Raw genomic sequence first — 17,850 nt, forward strand, 5'->3', positions numbered from 1 at the left:
TTTCCCTGAGTTTGATATTAACGGTTCGTTTTCTCTCTTTCTCCCGCATGCTGCTCGTTTCTTGTGATTCTTTTTGGATCATGAATGGTTTGTTGTAAACGCCCGTGAGAACAGGTGTGCTGCTCCTGCACTTCATTTTAGTTGGGTACAACAAAGCAACGGCAAAATTGTTTGATTTCCCAAAACAAAGTCAGGTAAAAGCAGAAAAATCAGTGGATCTTTTTGCTGGATTTTTATCATTTTTCCAATGGACCTCCAAAACTGCTCAAACAAACACATTGCATATTTTAACTGCCATTTGCCAGTTGTTTTTTTTTTAAATTTTGTGTGAAGTATGCAGAGACAATAATTGACGAATGAGCCTCTGTACAAACACTTCTCATTATTTTTATCCTGCTCTGTAATTAATGTAGTACAGAAACAAATTGGTTGATTCACTGATTGGTAGATCAAGGAAAATTGACAATATTTTTTTGATAATCAGCTAGTTGATTAAGTCATTTAGCAAGCTAATAGGAAAACATCCTCTGGGTCTAGCTTTTCAAATGTGAGAATATTCTGGTTTAAAGTATTGTGAATTTAATATTGAATTGGCTTATGAGCTGTAGTTTGAACAAAGCAAAACAAATTTGAAGACATTACTTTTTAGCTATTATATATTTTAAGAACCAGTTCATCAAAACAAGAAGCACCACGTCCATTGAATAAATACAAATAATCATTACTTGTCAACCTTCTTTCACCACAGCTAATCTCAATAACAATAACTCCAGTACTAATATTACTGGTTCCCAGTGCAGTAAAACTCTGCTGCTTGTCTTTACAGCAAAAAATGGTTTGTTTCACATCCGCAGTTCTGTCATGTGGTGGTTTGCCACCTGTACTGAGAATAAGATCCAAGCTGCTGACCTGAGATCTGCTAGCTACTCTACTATAACTAGAACTAGCAGCTATACTCTGTATGTATGTATGTATGTATGTATGTATCTGCACATCTGTGGTTTCTGCAAGGTTGATGTGGCCAGTTTTTTGTGGGTGGGAGTTTTATGACGTTCTGTTAAACATCACTTGTTGCAGTATGTATGTTAGGGTAAAGGCCATTGGGTTTTCTTGCACTGTGTCAGTAATTCCTGTGGCATTAGTGCTGACTCACAGCTGACAAAACTGGTTTTGGTTTTAGTCCAACAACAACCTTGAGCACATCACAGCACACATTAGAGGTCATTGATGTATTTCATGGCGAGAGTCTCTCTGGTTAAAATAGTGAGCATGCTTGCATTCAGTTTTCAAGTCGGAGTTAATGTAATAAAGTTTCATGGATTACAGTTCGAAGGCAACCAAACCTTCATGCCACTTCTGACTTCTTAACCAAGCATGAAGCCAAAAAGAGGATGCGAGTAATGCCTTTTTTTTTTTTTACTTTAAAGCTTGTTGTTGTTCCACCTCTTCCCACATTCCTTTCTCTAACTTGCAAAGAAACAAAACAAAAATAAGAAATTAAACTTGCATGTTTGCAGACAGACCACCCTCGTTTGCACACTGCCGTGTGCGCACACAACGACACCTTTCACCTCCTAAACCTGTTCCTTTCCACGCAGGGGGAGGGGGATGCTTGATCAAAATCAGAAAGGTTTTCCACCACCTTGGGGAGGATAGAATTTCGCAAGGCCACTGGAGGAATGTGTGAGGCAAGACAAGGCGCTCATTCATTATGCAGTGACGTTGAGTGGACAGTTTGTGATAGGAAAGTCTGATGGAAACTTAACATGCAAGAGCCTAATCATTTCACAATGACTGCAACTGTGGAACATAACACAATGGAAGAACTGGATAAGTAAGAAAGTTTTAGGCCTGAGTTAAAGACATTATATTACACTGCTGACAAATATGAAGTGAAAAAACTCACATCACAACTCCCAATTCTTCTCATTTTCTGTGTAAAAGTCAAATTAAGCATGGAAATTAGTTTTTTCCCCCTAGCTTCTTAGTTGCTTCTGGAGAAAGGCACTTACCAGGAGCAGACATGGTGAGGAGCTGGCTTAGGTTTTTCTGGGCACGGAGTAAAACAAGGTCACACTTCCTGGTCCACTCCCAGTGACTCCATGGGAAACGGGGGAATAATAGGGAAAGGGAGGGGATTGTGATTAAAAAAAAAAAAAAGGAAAAAAAACAGATTGGAAGGAGGGGACGGGATGTTGCACAGAAGCAGAAAGTGAGAAATTACAAAAGGAGTCAAAGACCAACAACACTTAACCTCATTCAGTTTTGCAATCATGTTGAGTGCCTTTTATTACCTTACAACCACGTAATGTTTAACATGCACCACAGCCGTGTGCAACAGTGAAAACTAAAGGGAGGCAAATGGCCGTGCTGATCTTGAACATGCATGTCTAGCTAAGTAAAATACAAGCGGGAACAACAAGTCTCAGCAGAGGCTGGGAGATGCGAGGGGAGGTCGGGAGCTTGGTCATTTATTTTTCCACATCCAGTGCTGCTCCACATGTTACGCCACATTTGTGCTTTCACTATCATTAGCATTAATAGAAGACGCCTAATTCCCGGTTTAGACCATGTAACAGCATTCAAATCCCCTATAAGGTCATCAGTGGGGGTTTATCAGGTTCATTTAATAACTTAGCACATAGCCTACCCCTCCTCTCCAGCTGTATCTCCCGGCCTCATACACGCTCACTGTGTCTGTTTAAACCCCCGATAAAACCCCAAACACTCTAATCCTCCATTTATTAACTGCGAAACAAAGTGAAACTGACGCAGAAATCTCACCTCTTGGCAGCTGGTGTCCTCTCTGTCCCAAATATAAAAGTGAGAGAAAACAATGCAATGAGATAGAGAAGAAAATACCCGACCCCCGGAGCTTTTTTTTTTTATCGTCTTCCTCCTTCAACCTGTTTGTTGCTTCTGGCTTTGCCGCTCTCCACTCCTCCTTTTTTTTTTTTTTATATATATTCTCTCCACCCCTTTCAGGCTCAAATGACCATAAGCAAATCTGAACACGAATATTATCATCAAGTTCACGGAAACAGGGAGATAATTTTACTATTTTTCATTGACGTTCACTGTTTTCTCCTGTTACGTCATTATCACAGCCGTAGATAGAGGGACATGCAACATGCAAATATTATTATCGGTGCCTGCAGCAGACGGTTGGTCTGATAAACATGGTGTTCAACACAACCACCAGAGGACGCCAGTACCTCAGTAAGAAACTACAACACCTACATCAAATATAGAAAAACATCTGCAGTCAAAATTATATTCAACAAAATGTATTTTTGCAGAAAGTATCAGAAAATGTAAGGTGTTACTACTTATTGTGCAGCACATGGCATGCTGTATGATATTAATGGAGAGTTATCATTTAATCACTAATAACATTTTTTTCATATTTCAGAAGGTGGGGAAATAATTTATATGTGAAATCTGAATCTGCAAATAAACAGTAACTATAACTGTCAGATAAATGTTTTAAAATAGAATAATAGAAAACAAAATTGCTGGGGGAAAAAATAACCACAGGAAAAGAATAGTTAACATATTTCTCTCTCAGGTGTCGTATAGTGGAAGTGTAAAGTTATATTAGCATAAAATGGAAATACAAGTGCAAACTGAATGTACTTACTTTCCACCACTGACTCTAATTAAATGACAATGATCAAATTAATCCAAAAACAGTTTAACTAGATTATTTTAATCAAATAAATTAGCTATAGGCAACTAATCTAAATTTAACTAGCCAAACTAAATTACGTGACTGAATTAGCTATCTTGCTAACCTTGTCTCCTTTATAGACTAGCTAAATCACGGTAAACCTGATAAAATAAACTCAGAAATTAAGTTAAATTAAAGCTGCGTTATTAACACTAATTCAAATGAGAGGTAGCTAGTAGCATAAGTTATTTCCAAACCAACAGAGAACTAGCACCTTTTAGCTTAGTTATCTTGTTTTGATTCTGCAGCCTCTAAATTAAAGCCCCATAAGCAGAAGTTTCCATCAATAAAAAAAAAACCCTGATTAAACCCAGTCTACCCAAATTGCCCACCAACAAAGGGCAGACAACGTTAGTGACAAACTTTAGCTATTGAAGAAAGTAAAATATCTAGCTGCTAACTTACGTACCTTGTCAGTCTTTTCTCATAAATTGGTGAGGACCTGAACATAAAGTACCACTTGACTCCTGACACAATGACAATGAAAAAGTGTTTCCAGACTTTTGATTGGCGCTGTATTCAGGAAACAAAACAAAAAAAAAGATATAGATAATAAGAGACTGAATATTGGACTTGCAATTGTCAGATGGCCAAGAAATTATAATTTGCTGTAGTTGTGCTGGATGTGTGATACAACTGTTTGCTAAGTAGCTACGCTAACCTTTAATGTTACTGTGTCCGTCTGAGCTTCTTCCTAGTGGAAATGTAGAGAAGTTGCAAGTATAAACTTATATTCTCAAGTATAATCCCAGAGACTCATGGTTTGAATATATAATATGTAGCTAGATTGAATATCAGACCATACTCTGACATAGCCACTAAATGGTGCACACACAACTGATTAACCAATTAAACGACTGGTGACTGATTAACTGCCTTGTGGTAAAAGGAGATCTCTACATTTCTCCTCCTGTATAAGTATGTTAATGTCATTAGTTACAACTGTGCTTTTTCTGTGGCGACAAGTCCAAATGTCTACTATCCCTTTTAATCACTACTGACAATGATCCCTTTTGATCAGTTCATGTGTTGGTCTGTCAGTGTTTCTGTGACCAACAGGAGCACAAATGGCTGAACAGACATGACATTTCTGGACTAATTCAATCTGACAAATGTCTTGTTTGTTTTATTGTTTATATATTTTTTCCTGTTAATGTTTTCTGAGGTTGCTCACATGTGTGGAGGGAACAGTCTCTTCTGAGTCAAGGCTATATTTGGCACCTGCTGCGGTGCCTGATACTTATAGGGCACTGGACTGGGGCGGGGTAAGAGGGAAGTCATTCAGTGCACATGCACATACACACACACGCGTGCACACGCACACCCACACACACACTGAACACATTAAGTGTACCGAAAACAAAACTTTCAACTTCATTATAAGGCAAAAAGTTACTATCATGTTAAAAAATGCATATATTCTACTTTTTTAAAATATACTAACACTGCAACTACTGCAACTACTGCCCTTTTCAGAACAATTAATATACATTTAATACATTTGAGACGCCTGTTTTATAGATTACAAACTTAAACATGTGCATATTAAATACAAAAAAATGTAGTTAAAAACAGTTCATTAGAACTTAATGGTGTGTCAAAAAGGTGAGTCACATGCAGTCAGAGGAACACATTGCTTATTCGCTGTCTAGCAGAGAGTTATGGTTAATATGAAGGTAGCAGCGGATCAGCTTTGCTAGTTAGGAAACCACTGCAGCCAGCCAAAAAATAGTGCGGCACAAAATGCCACATAAAACCCCAATTTAGGGATTAACCAAACAATATTTAATTAGTGCTCTTTAGAGGCGGGTGTTACCATTGGAGAGACTACAGGCTAGCTGTTTCCCCAAATTAAGCTAACTAACTGTAGCTTCATATTATTGTACAGGCATGAGAATCATATAATTTCATCATCTAACTCTCAGAAAGAAAGAAAAAAAAAGTGTGTTTCCCAACTTATATATTTTAATACACTAAGTAAATACGCATCTTTTTTTAATGACATCTGAAAATGTGATTTTAGTAAACTTGTGCCAACACAAATTACACCGGCATCCACTTAACTTATCTAAACATGATGCTGATATTAATCCCAAACTGTAAACTAACCCTTGCCGAAGTGAGGGGCCAACAAATAGTCCTCATTTTGGAGGATTCTCCTCAAGTTTACATCTTCAGGAGGACATTAGGTCCTGTATTGCAATAAGAGAACGCAGCCACACACCCAGGCAGAGGCCCCTAATCATGCCTGTCCCTGATAAAGGAGGTAATCAGTGCAGCCTATCTGGCCTCTGCCCCTGCTGACATGCTGCCAGCCTTGCCTTGGTTTATTTATACATGCCTGATCTATCAGCACTGGCTCTATGTTTGGTAAGCCTCAGCATCCCAAAATAGAAATAATTAGGACAGGGCGGGAAAAGAGGAAAAGTGAAAACGTGTCTGAACGGGCATATGCTGAGTGGATCCCCCCACTCCCCAGGCCCCGTCCTCTGCCAATCTCTCCATCCATCCCTGCTACACTGTCTCCTCTCTGTTTTGTTTTCTGAGGGGTGGAGAGAGTTGTGTGTGGTCTGAATTGGGTGGCTATCCGCCGGTGAAGTCAGGCGAAGCAGAGTGATAAAGTCCTCCAGTTTGCCACACACACTGGGGGCCTGATACAATCTCTGATCTCTCTGTACTTTCCTTTGTGTCTTTTAAACCCAGACACATTGAATAAGTGCAGATATGAATACACGAGTCATTGATTAGTTAATCATCTCTAGTTGTCAATTACCTGTTTAAGTTTAGTAACCAAATAGTTGTTCTTTTTCCTTATTTCCTGGTTTTTATAGTTGCTGTTTAGCAGTTTAAATACGTCACTTTGGGCTCTGATATTTATTGTTGGAACTTGCCATTATTTCGGGCATTTTATAGATTAGCGAATACTTAAAAACAAAATACAACTAACTTATAGGGTTGGGCAATAATTCAAAATCACTGTATATACTGTATATCACTGGTTTTTATAGTGACTTGCAATGGATTCTAATGTGTCAAGTAACATTTGGTTATTACTGAGCCTTTCAAGTCTTGTTTCTTGAGACAAGCTTTAAAAAATGTGTGTGTGTGCTACTGTGCTAATGTGTGTACTGCTTCCAATAAATTCCAACAAAATTAAATTTGTCTCAACAATTTAGCAGAAATGAGTGTCAGCATCTTACGCGGAGCCAGAGTAAAGTGATTCACTGCATGGAATAATGAAAAATGACATGAAAATGTAATTATCAAACAGCATTGAGTGATTAAGTTCCTTGTTTTGACTCAACTGACTTTGAGGACTTATCAATAGACAAAAATTACTTGATAAGATATGTCATCTACTTTTAGCAATCTGATTTACAAAATTTAATTGTCTAAAGTAGCAAACAATTCCAAGCAAAATGTAATTAAAAACAAACAAAATGGGTTAAGGTTTTTGTTTCAAATGTATTCTCAGGTTTTGATGTAATGCGTAACAGTGGAACAAAATCCGTTGAACTGAACAAAGATCTGATGATTAATGAGTAATTTTGGAGTTTGATCATATCATACAAAAAGTTTTAGCTTGTATTTATTTATTTATTAGTTTCACATGTATCTAGAATTAGGCCTGGTGCAATTGTGGAACTGCAATAGACATAAATTGAGTATTTTTGCACATATTTACCATCTGGACATGTTTCAGCATTAGGAAAAATTTCTATTATCATAATGTTGGTTTTCAGCCATATCATCCAGATCAAATTACAGACCAATTGCTTCAATAACTCATATGACGGGATATTAAAGACCTGTTCAGGTGGTTGCAAAAATACAGGGAAGCTAGCTGTCGCCAGCCTTAGGGTATAATGTATTACCCCAGGGCAAGTCAACATCCTCAACAATGGCCTTATCCTGCTGCAATCTCTCCTCGTTTGGCTCGGAGGAAAGTGGACGAGGGCGTGGGCGTGGGACGGTGTGTATGTGCATATGTATGTTCGTGTGTCAAGGCATGTTGTCAGCACTTCAGATCTCTTCAGAGTGACTTTAGAGGTTTGAAAATAATGATGACAATAAATGCCAGGCAGCAAGGCGGCAGATGTAATTGGCATTTCTGAACTCACACAAACACACACACAGACACACACACACTTAGCCTAAACAGCTCTTGGTGCCAGTCCCATAATATAAACCCACCCTAGAAGCATGGCTACAAATACCCTCCAAACTGGTCAGCAGCTCAGAAAACACAGCGCTGCCACCAAGAGCTTTTGAGGGCAGAACTCCACAGAGAAACCAGAAGATTTAAGGTAAGCATACAGTCGCCTCTGTGTTACTGTTTCCCTCACAGGAATGACAGACATGACATTGACTGTTTGACTCTGCTCAGATGCTTTGCTGCAGGTGTTTCCTACCTATCCTGGCTCTTTACCTGTTGCTGGAGGAGCTATCTGCTGCTGTGTTGCCAAGCAGACTCAGAAACAAAAGGGTAAGCTTTTACACACAGAAACAAATCAAATAACTGCAGGCAAATAATCCTGTTTTTCTTTTAATGATGTGATTATTGTCTGCAGGAACTCAGCTGGCTAGACCAAGAGATCTTTTCCCGCCTGCCTGATCGCTCGGACCTCTCTGTGGGTGATGCAGGGGAGACGGGCAGGGATGCGGACGGTCGCCCTTTTCATTCAGAGACTTTCCTCGCCCCGACAGAGAACCTCCAACGCCAGCGCCAAAACCAGTACCAGTACCAACGTAAAGCCAACGAAAAGAGGTGAGGACGAATGAAAGTGTGGCGTGATGAAAACCTTGTATCATACAGTTTGAAAGGGTTCAGACTTTGGGAGGAAGTTTTTTAGTCACACATAATGAAATTAACACAGAAATAAAACTTTAAAAAATGTGTCTTGCATCTGTTGTATGTGCCAGGGTAACTGGAAATCTAATTAACTCACAACTTATGTCATGTGAATAACTCCACCTTTTTAATATTAACTATCATCTAAATCAATGTGATAGAATTGGATCTCAAATCTAAAATTCCACTAATTTGTGACAAGTCTTAGATTCTGTTTCCTGTAATACATTTTCATTTTCTTCATTTAGGTGGTAAATACACAAAACTAAGATGATATAACTTTAAGATGCTTTGGCTGTTCTTCCTTTTCTGGGGTTTTCTTTTAAATAAAATAAGTGTTTTTGTGTGGTAGAAAGTGAATGTTAGTTTTTTTTTTTTTCATTTTCAGTCACACAATAGTTACATCACAGAAGTTCAGAGTTTTGGACTGAGTTTCTTTTTTCTGTCTTTGTTTGCTCTACAGGAGGAAGGTTGCTCCTCTGGACTCAATTGGCAGCTTTCAGATGTCCAGTTTCCGAAAACGGAAGGTGAGTACAGAGAGAAAAATGCACTTTGAAAACTCTCAATAAAGCCACTACACTAGAGGCTACGTTGAGACGAAGAGGCACCCAGACTAGTTGTCTAACATTGTGGACACTTATGTCACTTATTTCCAAAGCAAATAAGCCAGAGTTATAATGTCATTTAAATGCTGCATTGTCGCTAAACACGTAGTCTTTATACATAAAGGGCTGAAGCAGAAAAGAAGTTGGCACAGTTTTAATGAACATTGAATCTTTATCAGTATTTAAATCCTAGTTTCAATAGCAGACTTGAATGTCTGGGTCTATTTTCCTCTTCATTTCTTAGATGACTTCTATTTCACATCATTTGCATAAACAATTTTCAACTTGTACGGCTTGTCCGTGATTTTCCATGACACTAGGAGCCACTCATAAGGAGTACAACAATGGTTAATCATTAATAATTCATTAAGACCTTGTTCTTGTCTAATACTGTATGAAGAACTGAGCATAGTGATATTCTGTTACAGGATGAGCCCGACCTCGACTGGGAAGACTACCAGGACTGAGATGAAAATCCAACAGCTGTGCTCTTTCCTCACACGTTCTACATGCCAATTCATGTGTGATCTCTGTCATTTGTGCCATATTTATTCATTAACTTCTATTTAACTCACTGCCATGCTATCTAGTGAGATGCCTGTTGACCATCTCCCTCTACTGGTAGAAGACACAAACATGACAAACACTATGCTGTGTGCCAACATCTAATAAAATCTGAGAAAATACCTGTTTCAAGTGTTTTTTTTTTTAATGTTTCAATAAAAATTATTAAAAATTCCACATCTATGTTCCCAAAGACTTTTATTTTTCAAGCTACAATTAAAGAAAACAATATCAGACTGCAGAAAATATAGATTTTGCTTGGGTATTTTCTCTCTTCACTTTCACATATGTACAGTTGTCAAAGAACAGGATATGTACACAGAATTGAAGTTGTAGAGAGAGTGCAACTGCTACTGGAGACTTACCAAGACTCTCCCACCAACGAAAGAAAAGCACATGGTAAAACCAAACAACATAAACAAATGCCACAACCTACGCGGCGTCAACTTATTTTCTGTACAACTACAACTTTGTTCTCGATGTGAGACAATCTTATGTCCATTCTCTGATGCGGGTGCATCTCTAAACCCGCTCCTCAGAAAGCTAAGAAATAAACAATTATGTGAAATAGAAAAACAAATATTTTACAACCATTCATAAACAAGCCTCGGAGCCACTTTGACATTGTAAAGCACTGCCAAACCATTCATCTTACAGCAACATTACCCCCTCAGACGATGAGTTTTTAAACAAGAAAAACAATAACCACACATGAAACAAAAACATCAAAATTTAACAGCTTTCAATGTAAATGTTGTTCATGGTAAATGGCTATCAACGATTGATTAACAGCCAGACAGGGAGAAACATTAAGCGCTCAATCATGAATGTACACAGCTACATGCCAAGTACAGATTTAATCAGCTGTAGCTCATCATGTTCCCAGTACCATCCACATACACAGTGGAAATGGTAGCGGGGTTTATATTTAAAAAGTGCACTGCTGAAAGAATTGTCCGTGTGCAATTTGAAATTTAGCAATTTAGACGCAATTGCAGATGAAAAATAATACGTTAGCTGATTCTATAAATTCAAAGATCACTTATTCTACAGTGAGATCTCTACGTTTTATCGTTCAGTGGTTGCCACTGACTACCAGAGAGAAAAAAAAAAAGGCAAACTCAAAAATAAACTGCCAAAATACAAGGGAAAGTAAAATGAGCTGCCCACCTAGAATTGACATACCTCTAAACAAATAACAGGAGTGACATTTCCATTTCTTAAGCTATACATTTTGCCAATGTGTAAAACTTTCATTGATTTAAAGCCAAGAGGAAAAGGCTTTCAAACTGAAAATGGTACTCCTTGAGACACTAAAGGAAATTTTCACTGATTTGTCAATATCATCAAGAAATAACTTACAAGTCAAAATGCACCTTCAGTGAATTTTAAAACAAATGTAAAAGTATATGTGCAGATCACCAGCACAGTATATAACAATAAAGCCAATTAATGTAGGGATTAATTAGTAAAAAATAAATGATTCTCCACTGTCACTGTCGCCTTCTGTCCAGTTCTTCACAATAGCCAAAGAATAAAGACTAAGAGGGGGGAAAGTTTAAAAAAAAAAAAAAAAAAAAAAAAACGGTGAGGGATAAATAAGAATGGTTGTGATTGTCAAAAGAAATCCTACAAACCGACAATACAGTTGCCATCCAGGTGATAATTTAGGCTGTTTTGGCTGTAGGCATCAAAGAAAATAAGTGTCAGAGGACAGCAAAAACAGGGAGGGTGCTCCTCGTCCCTCCCATCCTCTTAATCTCTAGGTGTCTTTTTTGTGTCCTGACCGCCGCAAGTCCCTGCACTTGTGGCAGTAAAAGATGTCGGGAACGTTGGACTTCTTGATCTTTGCGCATGACAAGTGCACCCATATGCCACACTGGTTGCACTCGATCATTGGCCGTCCTGCGAATGGCTTCCCACAGTAACAGGTGATCAAGTCCCATGAATCGTCTCCTGTGATGACACAGAGAACACAGTTAATATGCATATATTAACTACTGAGAAAAAAAATGTTACCAGAGATTACACTCAAAGGTTTTGGAATTAAAGATTTGCTTATAAGATACAAAAAAAAAAGGGAAAAGACAATGTTGAAAAAGATTAAGATAATTTCATAGCACAAAATCACAATTACATACCTGACTCCACCATGATGTCTTCATCTGCGATCCAAGTCTCACCCTCACTGGAGCTCATCTCTGCTTCCCTGATGGACTCGTCAGGCTGCATCTTCCCCAGGCCCTGCATGCTCGGGGTGGAGCTCCCATGCACTGTCAGCTCCTCTCTGATGGGTCGTACCTCTGTATGCGTGTGCCGTGCTTCTGAGTCTGTCTCACTTTGAGCAGCTGAACTCTTGAGCTTCTTCGCTTTTGGCTGTTTTGAGTTTTTGCTGCGTTTGATTCGTGCTCTTTTCTCACCTTCACTACTGCCACTATCTGCTGCCGTCATGGCAGAACCCAGTGACAACTTTTTCAGTTTTTTGTCCTTCTTGCGCTCTGCCTTAGTGCTGGCCTGGCTCTCATACAGGGAGTCTTTAAGGCGCATCTTGTCCAGCAGAGTGCTATCAGAGTGCATGCGGCGAATATTTTTGCCCTTATTTGCTCGAGCTTTACGGACAAATGTATGGATGGTGTGGATGTCAGAGCTTCCATCTGCCCAAGTATTGCCCATGGAGCTGCTGCTGCCTCCACCACCTCCGTCTGCTGACAACCCTGAACTGTGTGCAGAGCTGGATGATGTCGGGGACCATGAGCTCTCCTACAAGAAAACACAGGGGAAACATTTAGGTATTTTCTCAAAACTTGAGCATGGTAGGCAGTAACTTCCAATTGTAACTTCCACAGTGATATTCAAAACAGTTTACCTCTTTTGGACTCGGGATGTAACCAGCATATGCCAGGACAAAGCTGCAGAACTTGTTGAAGTCCTCGACAGTCCTCTTTTTCCTCTCTGGGGGCTACAGAAAGCAGACTTTTGTTTAAAAAAAGTGAGGCTAATCTAGACAAGCACCAACAACAGGAAGATACTGAATTTACTACTAAAAGTAATCTAAATATTATTAAGTACTCACCAGAGGTTCCGTTTTACACGTCAACAGTGAATCTGATGGAGGGAAAAACAATTCTGTAAGTCACAAGTGAACCCGTCTTATTTTTACAGCCAACACACAGGGTACCTAGGGGTACGATTACACACGAGTGGGCTAACGTTAGCATTAGCGTGCTAACACGGCTCAACAACTAAACTAAGGTTGTTAGTACAGAAATGTTGAGCTTATTAAAAGACCCGCATTAATTCTAACTGACTTACAGACTTTACTGATAACATTTTGAGGTGAAAATAGACAAGGCTGTCATCTAATGTTAACTCTAACTAGTTGCCAATAACCGCAACCGGTGTCACTTGATCACTGCCTGAACTTTATACAAAGTCTGGATATTTCGTCATCAGCCATGAATAACTGTTGATCAATTTCATACCAAGATAAAACAAACAATTGAATTTTTAAAAGCGTTACTACGGTGGCTAGGTCTGTTGGCTGCCAAGCTTTTAACTTGACATTTTCTGCTGTCTGGATGCTACCTGCTAACGTTAGCTGACATTTCAAGTGGAAGCTAACAACACGTTATCCCGTCTGCAGCGACGAGGGCAAATATGATTCGGACTGGTTTCATGGTTTCTTCAATTACCTATACATTTAACGAATTGCATCCAAGCACGACAATGATAATTGTGCATTGCTAACTGCTAATTCTGATTCTTAAGAGAGTTAACGTGTGATAACCTAGCTTATCACGCTGGCTTTCTTGAAATGGAAGTGGGAGGCTCGGTAGCTATGCTAGTTTAGTGTTAGCAAGGTGTAACGTTTAACCAGCCGTGTTGTTTCAGCTAATGTTAAAAAATAATTTTTTTCGTGTCTGACAAGAAAGCTACGTTAACTTAAAACGGATAAACTAGGGAGTGTTTCAGAGAGGTGGTTGGGTTACGTTAGCTATCCAGCTATTAACGTTAAGCTAGCTGGATCGGCGCCTTAACTAACTAGCAAGCTAATTTAACTGTGCAGTAAAGATTAACACTAGGTTAGCCAACTACCATCAATCTTATCAAAACACTACAGAATCAACATTGACTTTAACGCAACTTTCATGGAATTTTGACGACAAAACATAAGTTGGGTCAAGAGCAATGCATGTTATTAATACAGCATACGCAACCGAACGTAACATTAACGTTAGCCATAACTTACATTAGGTAATCAGTTTTAATGTCCGTAAAAATATGACAGACAGATTTCAACAGTGAACAGATTAACACCACAAGCAAACAGTTCGTTTAATGTCTTGGTCCTCATACTGGTAAAACATACCTTGGTGCTCAGACATTATGTCAAGCATTGTCGCCTCACCGACAAGGCCTCGATCCAACAAACAGAAGCAGCAGGCGAGCTAGCCGGAGAATAGCGGCCGTCGCTCTGTGCTTTCCCCCCGGCGTGGCTGCACCTTACCGCCGGCCAACTTTAGCAGCAGCAAGCCAAGGGCGCGTAAGACTAAAGATACCCTTCTTCAAAAAGCCGTCCACTGTGGGGTAGAAGTTGTTGTACCCCTTCGTTGGGGTTCCGTTACAACAGCTACCGTTAACGTATCAAAAGCAAACCGCCTCTGGCCACACTAACGTTATTAGCCCGACAAAATACTAATTCCTCTGTCGTTTAACGTGCTGTGCTTAAAGCTCCGTTTTCTTCGTCACTACATTTATATAACCATCGGCACTGAAATATGGCAGAACTGTAAAATGCCCTGAATAAACGCGAGCGCTAGCTAATGTAGGTCCATAATGGGAACTTCTCGGGTGAAGTTTTTTGTATCTTCGCTGTCCGCATACAAAACGACTGGAGTTTTGACTTTATTCCGCACGGTCTTCTCCGTGCGCGGCAGAAGCCTCTTGGTGCTGCCAGCGTTGTGTTTCTTGTGAGGTATATTGGGTAACGTAGTTTCTTGCGCTATTCGCCCCAACCCAACCACGGCTTGTAGATGTTGCCGAACTGCATTTCCCATATGCGATCACTACTACGTTTACAGGAATTCTGGGATGTGAAGTTTTTGAGTCTTTCTACGCCAAACATGCTACCCAGCGAAAAATGTTGGACTCGTGAAAGCTATATTTCCTGTGAAATATAACTTGCTGCGACTTTCAGTGCTCGTCATTATAAACTTTGAGAGATGCCGTTTTTCTGACGTTAAGTTTCAGTGTTCTCCGATTTTTGTTACGGTATTCACGTTTCAATGGGCGGTGAATCAACAGCATGCTAACTAGCTAAAGCTACCTGGACTTTATATAGTTTATTTATACAGTACCATGTTGCCCGAATTATTGCTAGGCACTGATGCTGGAGGGTTTCTCATAATACGAGGTAAATGCCGTTGTAAAATGTAGAATTTAAGTCTAAATTGTAAACAATAACTGTTACCTATGTGAATCGAAGAAATAGCATACAGTCATGTTATTTATACTTGCATTGGCAGATTCTGCGAGTTATTCTGGTCGACACCTCCTGAAGAGCTTCATCAACGCTGCACTGAACAGGTATTTAAATGTTTATGGTGACAGGTTAGTTATGTCTGTCCTATTGCTTGTCAAATTAGTTAATTTCCTAAAATCAACGTTGATATGTTTTATGTATATAGGGAGGAATATGTCCATGTCCTTGGCTTTGAGGGCAGTGAGGAAGAGCTGAGAGATGGATTAAAAGGATCACCCACTCAGAGGTAACCAACATCAGTGTAGAAACGATTAATCGATCAACAGCCACCTACTCTGATATTGGTGAATAGTTAATTTACCAAGCAAAATGCAAAAGATTCACAGGTTCCAACTTCTCCAATTTAATTTGTTCCTCTCCTCTGTTTTATATCTTTGTTAAATGAATTTCTTCGGGTTTTAAAGTGTTGATCAAACAAAACAAGCAAGATATTCAAATGCATCATCTTGAATTGTTGAAACTTTTAACTTCTGTGACAATTTATAGACTAAATGATTAATCAGTTGATCAATAATAATGGAAATTATAGTTTGCAGTCCTTTTTACTTTAAGTGTATTTAACCTATAACCAAACTGACCATTAATCAACTGTTTCTGTCTCTTCAGGCTACACTTTCACAATGCTTTTACAGACCCCCTTGGCTGGACTGATCACCCAGCTTTCACAGTTTACCAGTTCAATTTTGAGGAACTTACACATCTGGTCAAGCAAACATCTCATCCCAAACCAGCTATCTTGATAATTGACTCTCTTTCATGGATTTTGAGGCATGTTAGTCCTCCTGCTGTTTGTAAGACTCTTCAGCAACTTAAAAAAGGTGATGAATTATCCTCTAAATGTCTGTATGTCAGTGTGATGTCCAGATTTTATGTAATTTTACTGAATAAAAGAAGGTATAGCATCCAGGTTTTAAGAATGACTGTAAAGCACTTAGGTTAGATTATCTTTCAGGAAAAATCGAGCAAAATACACCAGTGCAAATATTTATTAAAAATGTTTCTAACTGTACCATCCTATTGTCAAATTATCTTGGTTGAGTGATTTTGAGTAAAGTGGAACTGTAAGACTATCCAGTAATTACACTATTGAAGTTTGTCTTTTCTGTGTTTTCATTAGGGGGAGCTGTGAGAGCTATTATTGGTCTGCTCCATGCAGATATGCATCAGAGAGGCACTGTGGGAAGTGTATGCCATTTGGCTTCCTCAGTCATCACTGTGGCACCTGGAATGAAGGGAGATGAAGCAGTGGCAAAGATAACGAAGCGCTCAAAATCTGGGAAGGTTATACAAGATGTAAGCAGTGTTTCCTTTGGGATGACTATTTTGTATTACCACACTGTTAAAAATGATCAATAACTTTATTTTTTGTGGTTAGGAGGAGATTTTCAACATCAAAGAGGATTTTACAGTCACAGTACAAAGCAAGCTCAGCCATATCGGACCCAAACAGCCAGACCCTGAGGAAAAGGAGGTGCAATATAACACTTTTCTTTGTGTCGCATCAATAGAATAAAGAAAGAGTTCAGATGTGGCAGGGCTGAAAATGTTTTTATTTTTTGTGTTTTTGTAGATGGACCCAACAGCTAACTTGACCTTCAACCTTCGCCTATCTGACACAGAGCGTGAAGCCAAGGGGAAACTTGCACTTCCCTTTGTCTTCAGTAAAGAGAAGTGAGAGACTTTTCCACAATTATCGTATTTTTTTTAACAGTTTTTTCATGTTATTTTTCCAAACAATCTAAAAATACTGTCTTCTCTTGATCTTAAGGAAAACAGCTCTGCTCCACTCAGGCCCAGGTTCAGGACGAATTCTCTATGAGCCTGATGCCAACGACGACTATGACCAGGAGGATCCAGATGATGATCTCGATGTGTAGAGTTAGGGGATGAAACCTAGGCCTAAGGCCTGAAGCCCTAAAAGATTGAAGTTTCATGTACTCTCAGTGCAGTTTCACAGCCTTAACACCATCACGTACAGCTTTGAAGATATAATTTAATACCTTAAATTCCTGTATGAAATTTGTATTATGTTTATAAAATGTTTTTTCCTCCAATTCTTATTGATCACCTTCATTTCAAATGTTTTTTTTCTTATTGAATAAAATTATATTATTATAATATTACTCTATATCACAGTTTGCTTTTACATAAAACTGATTGTTGTAAATGTAATGTATGATCTCATGTCCTAACCACTGTACCCCAGTGAGTTACTTTTAACACAATCTTGTTTCATAGTATTTATTGCAGTAGTCCTCAACTTGTGGGTTTGTAAGGGGACACGACATGATTAAGGTGAAAAGAAAAAAAAACATACTTCGCTGTTACACAAAATCATTTTTCTTTTAGACTTTTCTCTTAAGGTCTTTTTCCTTTTTCAGAGCCTCTGAAAATCTTACAGTACAATTGAAACATTCGGAGAAGGATGAAATATTGTTCACAGCTGTTCATACCACGGCCATAAAATGTGATGAGGATCACAAGTAGCCATTGTCTCTTTGCCAAACATTATCACTTCAGTAAATTCAAACCTCTTTATACTATGGATGTACTCATG

General features: G+C 38.9%; 3 protein-coding genes across 3 annotated transcripts; 2 read left to right on the forward strand and 1 right to left on the reverse strand.

Moving 5' to 3' along the window:
• Positions 1–7,936: 7,936 nt before the first annotated feature.
• On the forward strand, positions 7,937–9,873 carry LOC147819503 (uncharacterized). Its single transcript, XM_087172421.1, has 5 exons — positions 7,937–8,037; positions 8,118–8,216; positions 8,302–8,498; positions 9,046–9,109; positions 9,616–9,873. The coding sequence occupies exons 2-5, from the start codon at positions 8,118–8,120 to the stop codon at positions 9,652–9,654; spliced, it is 399 nt and encodes a 132-aa protein (XP_087028547.1). The 5' UTR covers positions 7,937–8,037; the 3' UTR covers positions 9,655–9,873.
• Positions 9,874–9,932: 59 nt separating this feature from the next.
• On the reverse strand, positions 9,933–14,699 carry phf23b (PHD finger protein 23b). Its single transcript, XM_023400620.2, has 5 exons — positions 14,121–14,699; positions 12,825–12,856; positions 12,618–12,710; positions 11,893–12,511; positions 9,933–11,707 (listed from the first exon to the last, which is right to left on the reverse strand). The coding sequence occupies exons 1-5, from the start codon at positions 14,146–14,148 to the stop codon at positions 11,514–11,516; spliced, it is 966 nt and encodes a 321-aa protein (XP_023256388.1). The 5' UTR covers positions 14,149–14,699; the 3' UTR covers positions 9,933–11,513.
• A 128-nt stretch (positions 14,700–14,827) lies between these two features.
• elp5 (elongator acetyltransferase complex subunit 5) lies at positions 14,828–17,416 on the forward strand. Its single transcript, XM_023400621.2, has 8 exons — positions 14,828–15,164; positions 15,277–15,337; positions 15,439–15,519; positions 15,900–16,111; positions 16,411–16,586; positions 16,669–16,764; positions 16,864–16,964; positions 17,062–17,416. The coding sequence occupies exons 1-8, from the start codon at positions 15,110–15,112 to the stop codon at positions 17,168–17,170; spliced, it is 891 nt and encodes a 296-aa protein (XP_023256389.1). The 5' UTR covers positions 14,828–15,109; the 3' UTR covers positions 17,171–17,416.
• Positions 17,417–17,850: the final 434 nt, after the last annotated feature.

Source organism: Seriola lalandi, unplaced genomic scaffold (assembly GCF_002814215.2).
Source record: "Seriola lalandi dorsalis isolate HSWRI2012SDOR001 ecotype SW California unplaced genomic scaffold, Sedor1 jcf7180002052702, whole genome shotgun sequence".
Taxonomy (NCBI): Eukaryota; Metazoa; Chordata; class Actinopteri; order Carangiformes; family Carangidae; genus Seriola; species Seriola lalandi.

Excerpts from the sequence above, each read along its gene's own strand:
- LOC147819503 (XM_087172421.1), top strand. The coding sequence starts at position 8,118 with ATGCTTTGCTGCAGGTGTTTCCTACCTATCCTGGCTCTTTACCTGTTG. Across the intron at positions 8,499-9,045 it reads CGTAAAGCCAACGAAAAGAG|GAGGAAGGTTGCTCCTCTGG; the intron begins GTGAGGACGAAT and ends TTTGCTCTACAG. Across the intron at positions 9,110-9,615 it reads CCAGTTTCCGAAAACGGAAG|GATGAGCCCGACCTCGACTG; the intron begins GTGAGTACAGAG and ends ATTCTGTTACAG.
- phf23b (XM_023400620.2), bottom strand. The coding sequence starts at position 14,148 with ATGCTTGACATAATGTCTGAGCACCAAG. Across the intron at positions 12,857-14,120 it reads CATAATGTCTGAGCACCAAG|ATTCACTGTTGACGTGTAAA; the intron begins GTATGTTTTACC and ends TCCCTCCATCAG. Across the intron at positions 12,711-12,824 it reads CGTGTAAAACGGAACCTCTG|CCCCCAGAGAGGAAAAAGAG; the intron begins GTGAGTACTTAA and ends TGCTTTCTGTAG.
- elp5 (XM_023400621.2), top strand. The coding sequence starts at position 15,110 with ATGTTGCCCGAATTATTGCTAGGCACTGATGCTGGAGGGTTTCTCATA. Across the intron at positions 15,338-15,438 it reads ATCAACGCTGCACTGAACAG|GGAGGAATATGTCCATGTCC; the intron begins GTATTTAAATGT and ends TTATGTATATAG. Across the intron at positions 16,112-16,410 it reads TCTTCAGCAACTTAAAAAAG|GGGGAGCTGTGAGAGCTATT; the intron begins GTGATGAATTAT and ends TGTTTTCATTAG.